General features: G+C 41.8%; 1 protein-coding gene across 2 annotated transcripts in view; it reads right to left on the bottom strand.

The window, feature by feature from the left end:
• Positions 1–3,751: 3,751 nt before the first annotated feature.
• Positions 3,752–9,251, bottom strand: part of PTN (pleiotrophin) — a 146,828-nt gene continuing 141,328 nt past the window's right edge. Inside the window, exon 5 of one of the 2 annotated variants that reach the window (XM_049893498.1) lies at positions 3,752–4,424. In XM_049893498.1, the coding sequence (XP_049749455.1) occupies positions 4,372–4,424 (53 nt within the window). In that variant the 3' untranslated portion in view covers positions 3,752–4,371. Of the gene's footprint in view, positions 4,428–9,251 lie in introns of both variants that reach the window. The other variant, XM_049893497.1, reaches the window with a different exon arrangement.

Raw genomic sequence — 9,251 nt, 5'->3', positions numbered from 1 at the left:
GATACTGAGAGATATGTGTTATTTTCCTGTTTAAAATTTTTAAAAAGCCAAGTAGTTCTACCTTCTTTTGTATTAAAGCATTCCTGAATTATTTGACACGTCAGCCCAGCAGCACCGTGCATTTTACTTTACCTTTGATGCCGATTTAGAGACTGGCAAGAATAGAAGCAATGGGGGTGGCACTGGTGTGGGTGGTGTGGATTTCTAAAATTTTATTTTTCTCTGATCGAAGTGTTACATATCGTATATTCCCTGATAAGTTTGAGGTAGGCATTACTCGCTGGATGTTCAGAATAACATTATTCCTCCTTCTCCTTATATAAATGTACTTCAAGACTCTATTATTTCTTTTTCAAAAGTAGATTGCATGGTTTGACATTCCACATACAAAGGCGTTGATCTGCCTTGTTATTTTGGGAGGGGATGAATGGGAAGACAGCTCTTTGCTTCACTCTAATAGAAAACCCAAGGATTAAAGCTGATAAAGTTCCGATTTTTATTTTTAGGAACTATTTGAAAATAATTCAGTTTGTGGAAAGTAGTATTTTTTTAGTGCTTCATTCAGTTCCTCCAAAGCATGTTTACTTCTGTTCTTCATTTTAAGAAGTTATGAAACAATTGATTTAGAACTTACAAAATGATGGAGTCAAGTTAGGCATTATGGATAAAAATGTGTTATCTCTTATCCAAGAAATCTCTGGCTTCTCAATGTGGAAAGGACTGCATGCAAAAAAAAAAAAAAAAAAAATAGCCTTTCTTTATTCAAGTAAGACTTCTACGGTCAGTGACTCATGAGTGAAGATATTTAATGTTTTTATACCCACACCTTGTCACCCACCCAATTTAGTAGAACTTTCCTTGATAAATATTCAGAGCATAGATGTGAAGAATGAACAAATCCGTCCTAGGAGACATAAAACTGGAATGCTCCTTAGAAGTGAGGATGGAGAAACCTCATCTTGCCTCCTCTGGGCGTATCATCAGGAAAGACCAATCCCTAGAATGTCCCTAGAAAAAGACATTATGTTCGGTAGAGGGTCAGCAAAAATGAGGAGAACCCTCAATGAGATGGATTGACACGATAGCCCCAACAATGGGCTCAAACATATCAAAAATCACCAAGATGGCACAGGATCAGGCAATGTTTCCTGTTACTATACACAGGGTTGCCGTGAGCTGGAGTTGACTGAATGGCAACTAACCACAACAAAGATGCCATCACAGGAATACATGAAGTTAGAACATCTTTATCCAAGATGCTTTTCTTCACAATCTTCACAGCTGTGACAGCTTGCATACACTCAGGATAAATGAGAATATCTACTATAGTACAAGAAAGGGAGGGCACAGTCAGGGAGATGAACAAGGTACTTATTGATCAATGGACAACCTAGGGTTGTTCTTGACAGCGCCTCCTTGAGGCTGCTCAGCGCCCCTACCTCCCAGCTATTTGATGAGAAACCTCTCTTCACTCCAAGATGGCATAAGGAAACCGAGTGGACTTCTTTCCATTTCCTTCCTTGAAGCTTAATAAACTTGAGGGCAAATTTCCTAAAACTCAGAATATTTGGGAAGAGAATTTGCTGGGACACTCTATGAAGCTGGTCTGTTTTATCCTGTTTGTGAGAACCAGTGGTTTCTAGACCGTCTTAGATAAAGAAAGACGTAGGACTCCGTATATTCCTGTAATGGCATTTTTTTGTTGTTCTTAGTGGCCATCCAGTCAACTCCGACTCATGGTGGCCTTGTTTATGTTTTCAATGCTTCAGTGTGATTTAGCACAATGTTTAAAGCTGAGGTTGGGGCAGAATAACTCTGGAGATTTAGGGAAAGTTTAATTTTACACCCTATGCCTCGGAGATTAGCATCCCAACCCTTTCTTTGGCATAGGATCAGGGGTTATTGTATGGTTTTGCTAAGAATCATTCTTAATCCAGCTGAGCACCTCTGCCCTCCATCTTCCCGCCATGCCCCAGGAATAAAGAAGTTTGACAGTTGTTTACAGGGCTGTTTTCCCTAGGGAGGTTTTGTTCTAGTTCCCCTTTACTCATTACTGATTCATGGGCTGCTTTTTTTGGCTAAATAATGCTGGAGGAGCAAAGTTAGGTGAGAGGCTAACAAAATTGGCTGCAGGTTCTTCTGTAGTCCACCTTTACAGGATTTTGCCATCAAATAATCCACTTAACACATTGCCTTTCTTTCACTCTCCTTTCTTCTTCCCCATCCATTCTAAGGAGCACTTTTCCCTATTACGGTCAGCATGTAAAAGGACCACATTTAAAATTCATTTTTGTCATTTGCGCTTTACAAGGTTCTCTGTATTTATGAAGCACCTGTTCCATAAAAAAGTTTAGTGTGTGTGCTTGGAAGGTCATGCTTAAGTCTATTCCCCACTGGCAACTGGCTTTGACTTCTTGTTAGCTGCCGTAGAGTAGGTCCTGGCTCATGGTGACCCCACACACAATGGAATAGGATGGTTGTGATCCATAGGGTTTTCGTTGGCTGTTTTCTGGAAGCAGATTGCCAGGCCTTTCTTCCCAGTCCATCTTAGTCCAGAAGCTCCACTGAAGCCTGTTCATCATCATAGCAACACACATGCCTCCAGTGACAGGCAAGTGGTGGCTGCATTCTGAGGTGCATTGGCCAGGAATCAAACTCCCATCTCCTGCATGGAGGGTGAGAATTTTACCACTGTACCATCGCTGTCCCCTGGTTTTGACTTATTATTGGTGAGAAGTGGACTCCTTCAATGCTCCTAGCTCAAGTGGAGTCTCAGGCTAGATACAAAAATAGTTTAGCTGGGAAGACCCATTGCCTACATCATCAGGCCAGTTTGTAATAATCCTTATTTTATAGATAACCAAGGGCATGCTGAAACCATCGTTTCTGAGAATGGACTTATAGCTATCTTGGTAGACAGGTGTTTGTTTATTGAGTTTCATCAGTCTGAAATTAGAGGTGACTACATCAACAAAAACGCTTGGAGCCTAATCCCAGGCAATTTTCTAAGACTGCATTTCTCTGAATAATAGAAGTACAGTCGAGTTTACTTAAAGACTAAGTCTACAGCCCAGCAGATAAGGGAGTTGTATAGGTGATCTTTGGCACTCATCTGATATATAACAGAGTGAAAATCCTTGGTCTGTGGAAACCAAACACAAACTGCCGTTCGCATTTTGTTATCCTGATCCTGATTTGGGCAATGCTTGGGTGGTGCAAACGCTTAAGGTACTCTGCACAGAAGGTTAAAGGTTTGAGTCTACCCAGAGGCACCTTGGAAAAAAAGCCTGGAGATCTACTTATGAAAAACCAGCCATTGAAAACCCTATGGTGCTCACCGTTCTAATCTGACACCCACGGGGTCATCACAAGTTGGAATCACACTGGAGGACAACTGGGTAGCCCAACCTTATTCAATACAAGGAAAGAAGAGCATTTTCCTGTCCAGCAAACCCTAGCCCACTTTGAGACTGACTCTATAAACATTGATCGGAAGTAAAACAAAATAAAATAAACCCTCTGCAACATTTGAGCCCAAGAGTGACTTAACGAGTTTGACTGATAAATTCTCACTGACAACAGACTGACTTGTGTTGTGTGGGAGACAAAGGTGGGGAAGTGGTTGTTATAATATCAAATTATTGCACACAAAAGCACCCTTCTACCCCCCAGCATCCCCTTGATTTATTTTCTTAGTAATTTTTTTCTCAGATGGAAAAATAATTTTATCAAGAAGACAACTGTTTCTGCCAAAATTTAAGAATTTCATATTTAATGTTTTTCTTTAAAAAAAAAAAGTCAACAGTGAACTAGGGCATGCTCCCCCCCACCAACAGACACGTTTCATTGACTAAAATTAAAAAAAAAAAAAATCCACTGTCAGAAAACAAGATATTTTCCTCAAATAGGATGGTTACCTTTTATTGCTGCTTTGTTTAGTATATACGTTTTGCAACTGGGAAAAAAGTTCTAAGTGAAAAAATTACCTAATAAGAGAAGTAGTTTACATGATCATAACATTTAAATTGTTGCCAAAGGAAAAAAAAGTAAAAAAGAAAAAACAGATTTTAAATGTAAAATATCACATAATTTCAAAAAACTTACCTCAACTTTCTACCATTTATCATGTACTCTAAGTCAACTTTCTAAATAGGATTACCGTCCTTTATTGTAAGACCCTAATGGTACTATGGTATACATTTTTTAAAATGCTACTACAAAAATGTTCTTTGCTTTTTGTTTCTGCCTATTATGTACTTAAGCTATAGATAATTCTGGAATAAAAAGCCTATAGTAGGTATAAATGCAATAGTTAAGTGTTCCTGTTTGCTGATGTCTTTTTCATGACCTGTCCGCGGAAGGTGGTAGCTCTTAGTCCAGCATCTTCTCCTGTTTCTTGCCTTCCTTTTTCTTCTTCTTAGATTCTGCTGTGATTGAAAAAAAAAAAAAAAAAGGCATCACTTTACCAAGCTACAGATATGGAGAAAACCACTTTTCCTAGAACTGGTCAGGAATCAAATAACGAGGTGGATGGAGAAAGCAATTTCACTTGGTAGTTTTCTCAGTAAGTTGAGAAAAATGCATCTGTGTGTGTGTGTGTGTGTCCTTGTATGTGTGCTTTGCACGTGTGTGAGGGCCTGCTCTTTCCAAAAGAGTACCTATGATAGAAAAACAAAACCCACTTCTATATAAATGCTTATAAGAACAAGTTGCACAGAAATTTATCTTCTCACAGTTTCAGAGGCTAGATGTCAGGGCACCAGCCCTATGGGGAGGCTCTTTCCTGTCCTCTCTGAGGAAAAATTCTTTTCTCAGCTTCTCTAGCCCTGGTGTTCCTTGGTTCCTTGGCAGTCTCCATGAGTCCTCTATTTTCCACCATTTGTCTTGCTTGTCTCTGTTTCTATGCTGCTCTTGTCACGTACCTCAAAAATGATGAGGTTTAAGACACACCCTATGCTGATAAGGCCTCATTGCTGTAACAAAGAGAACCCTATTGCCAAATGGGATTACACCCACAGGTATAGGGGTTAGAATTCTAACACATATTTTTGGGGGGCACAATTCAATCCATAACACCATGTAACCAGCACCCAGAACAAGAAACAGAAGTGTCCCTCATACCCCTTCCAATCCTTAGCTCCCCCCACCAAGGATCACCACTACCTTGACTTCTAATGCCTTAGATTAGTTTGTGCCTATTTTTGTACTTCAGGTAAACATATCCTGTTACATCAGGTTTCTTTAGTTCGTAATTACATCTATGAGATTTATCCGTGTTGTTTTGTGTAGCAGCCATTTCTTCATTCTCATTGCTGGATAATATTCCATTGCGTGGTATGCCATGACTTATGTATCTCTTCTCCTGGTGATGGGCATTGGAATTGTTTTACGTTTTGGTCATTAAAGACAGTGCTGCTATGAACATCCCCCCCAAAAAAACCAGTTGCAGGCAAGTGGTTCCCCGATTCATGGCAACCCCATGTGTCACAGCAGAACTGTGCTCTATAGGGTTTTCAATGGCTGGTTTTTCAGAAGGGGATTGCCAGGCCTTTCATCTTAGGCATCACTGGGTAGACTTGAACCTCCAATTTCTCAGTTAGTAGCCAAGCGTGTTAACCCTCTGTACCATCCAGAGATGGTATGAATGCCTCTAAATACCTGTTATTTTATTGGTTGCCTCCGCTTGGTATACACAGTACTGTCTTGGGGTCCTACCAGGGAACAGAAGCATAGCAGATACCTCGGAGAGAATGACCAGGCCACAGTGCAATGGAGAGCTACGAGTGCTTTGTGTAGCACTCCCTTTCCAAGGAGCTGATTGTTAGCATTGCTTCTGCCAAAGTGTTTCCTTTCCTGGCCTGCCCTCTGCTTTTAAGATGGGCCTAAAATTCCCTGAAGGACCAGCTATGTCTGCAGCTTCAGCTAGGGAGACTCTGGTCTTGGGTGAAGCAAATGGAATGTACTAAAACTTACTCATTCTTAAGATCTTAGCTTCAATTTCACTTCCTTAGGGAAGGCTCCCCAGAATGCCTACACAAAGCAGGCTCTACCCACCATGAGATACTTCCATTGTGCCTATGACTGCTCTTATCAAAATTAGAATTGAATTATTAATTGCATAGCTAAGTACTTAACACCCATTTCCCACTTCCTACAAGGGGAAGACCATGTCTGTGTTTTGCATCTGTATCTTCAGTGCTTGGTATGTGATAGGCACTCCTTAAATTTGAAACATCAAATGAAAAACATGCATAAATAAAATTTATCAATATTTTCTAACACTTTTTTAAATGGACATCTCCAGTCATTAAAGTACAGGCCTGAATTAAATCTGGAGAAAAACCAATGTCCCCTTTTAATAGCCTTTGAAGGTTACAGTGAGAGAAATGTTTACTATGAGCATGCTGTTGTTGTGTGCCACTGAGTCAATTTCAACTCAGAGTGACCCCGTGTAACAGAGGAGAACTGCCCCACGGGGTTTTCTAGACCATGGACTGCCAGAAGAACAAACAAATCTGCCTTGAAGAAGTACAGCCAGAATGTGCATTAGAGGCGAGGATGGCGAGACTTCGTTCCACATACTTTGGACATGTTATCAGGAGGGACAAGTCCCTGGAGAAGAACATCATCCTCGGTAAAACAGAAGGTCCGTGAAAGAGAGAAAGACCCACAATCAGACGGACTGACACAATGGCTGCAACGATGGGCTTCAGCACAGCAATGCTTGTAAGGATGGCTCAGGACCAGGCAGTGTTTTGTTCTGTTGTACATAGGGTCGATATGAGTTGGAACTAACTCTATGGCACCTAACAACAACAACAAATTTCATGGGAGCAGATCACCAGGTCTTTTCTCCAGCAGAGTGCCTGGTGGCTTTGAACTACCAACCTTTTGGTTAGCGGCAGAGCACTCAACCCTTGCACTACCGGGGCTCCTTTCACTATGAACGTAAGTGCCATGAGTTGGCCTGAAGCAGGGCTCTAAGTGGGTAATGCAAAGTGCATTGTAAAGGAGTCAGACCATAGCTACTTAAGGTTTTAAGAGCTAATATAATCCCACACTGATGTCAAACAGTTGTTGCTGTTGTTGTGTGCCAAGAGAAGGAATCACAGCAGAATCTGTGGCACATCAAACAACACCCCAGGCTCCGTGTCACTCTCCGCCTGACTGTGGCCAGTCATGAGCAGGAGGCACGCGAACATAAAGCAGCCATTACCGAGGTGTGCACGGGAAGGCACCTGGCTGAGAGCAACCTGTCTGCTCCCCGGATGATCTCCATCAGGACATGGCCGCACAGGAAACTCACGATGATGTCCTGGCATGTCTTGACTTCTGGGTTTACAATCTTCCATTCTTAGGCAGTTTTTGACTTGGTGGAGGAAAGTTATTTGTTATGGACTGAACTGTGTCCCCCCAAAATCTGTGTTGGAATCCTAAACCCTATAGCTGTGGATGTAATCCTGTTTGAGAATGAGTTTTCTTTGTTATATTAATGAGGCCATGTCAGTGTACCCACTGCCATTGCCATCGAGTTGATTCCAACTCATAGTGATCCTATGGGACAGAGTAGAACCTTCCCATAGGGTTTCCAAGTAGCGGCTGGTGAATTTGAATTGCCAAGCTTTTGGTTAGCAGCCTGAGTTCTTAACCACTGCTCCACCAGGGCTCTGTTAAAAACCTTCTGGTTCATAGCGACCCCATAGTGTAGAGTGCGTCTTAAACCTAACCACTTCTGAGCTACGGGAAGAATAGATTGGACAGAGAAGGAAGCATAAACTGGGGAAGACAGATGCCATGTGACAATCCCCAAGGAACGTAAGAAGGTCAGAGGTACAAAAGCCAAAAGAGACAAGGGTCTTCCCCGAGAGCTGACAGAGAAAGAGCCGTTCCCTGTAGCCAGTGCCCTGAATTCAGACGTCTAGCCTCCTGAACCATGAGAAAATAAATTTCTGTTCCTTAAAGCCACCCACTTGTATTTCTGATACCGCAGCGCGAGAAGACTAAGGCGGTATTCATAGCAAGCAGAACAGAGAAGAGATGGTAGGTGTGGAAAACTTCGTACAATTGAATAGAAACAGGAGGTTGTGTTTAAAACATATTTGAAAGCATTCAGAAAGTCCCAAAAGGAGAAAGAATTCAGGCTCCTCATATTGGTGGAATCATGGGCTCTGGAGCGCCGTTTTTCCATAGTCTGTCTAGAAAATTCAAAATTTAGCCAAGGAAATTCTGTCAATGCACAGCAACTACTGCTAGAAAAGAAGGGGTGAGAAGAGGGGCCAGGAACTAGTCTGAGCCAGGCTTCTGCAAAATCCCAGCCCACATGGGTCTTACTCGGACTAGAAAGCCATGTCCTGGTGAGCAGTGAAGCCTACGCTGGCATCATGGCCACCTGGCTCATGAGGAAACAAGGGAATTCTGGCAGAATCATTCTGAGCACTGAGTCCTAACCTAGACAATTGGTTCTAATCCATGTCTACCACTGACCAGCTCTGTGACCTTGAGCAAATCAATCATTCAGCTTCTGTCTCCTGTAGAGATAATAAACCAACTCTATCTTCCCAGGAAGGTCATCGTGAGTACCACGTGAGACAATGACCTCTAAGAGCCCATTTTACCTCTAGTGTTGTTGTAGTATGCCATCATTTTAGCTCTAGTGTTCAAAAAGCATTCATTCATTCATTCTATTCATTCAGCAAATACTCACCCCAGCTCTATTCTGTATCAGCACCGTGCAGATTCTGGGATATAATGGCAGACAAGACAAAATTCTGCCCTCATAGACCTTAACAAAACACACACACACACACACAAACAGCATCAAAAAAAAAAAAAAAAAACCACTGCCATAGAGTCAATTCCGACTCCTGGAGACCCCATGCGTGTCAGAGTAAAACTGTACTACTTAGGGTTTTTAATGGCTGATTTTTCAGAAGTAGATCACCAGGCCTTTTCTTAAATTTTTTTTATTGTACTTTAAATGAAAGTCTACAGAACAAACTAGCTTCTCATTAAACAGTTAGTACACATATTGTTTTATGATATTGGTTAACAACCCCATTACATGTCAACACTTTCTCTTCCAAATTTGGCTTCCCTATTACCAGCTTTCCTGTCCCCTCCTGCCTTCTAGTCCTTGACCCTGGGCTGGTGCGCCCTTTTAGTTTTGTTTTGTTTTATGGGCCGGTCCAATCTTTGGCTGAAGGGTAAACCTCAGGAGTAACTTCATTACTGAGCTGAAACGGTGTCTGGGG

This window comes from Elephas maximus, chromosome 8 (genome assembly GCF_024166365.1).
Source record: "Elephas maximus indicus isolate mEleMax1 chromosome 8, mEleMax1 primary haplotype, whole genome shotgun sequence".
Classification (NCBI taxonomy): Eukaryota; Metazoa; Chordata; class Mammalia; order Proboscidea; family Elephantidae; genus Elephas; species Elephas maximus.
The sequence above is the reverse complement of the archived record's forward strand: the minus strand, read 5'-3'. Positions and strand labels throughout refer to the sequence as shown.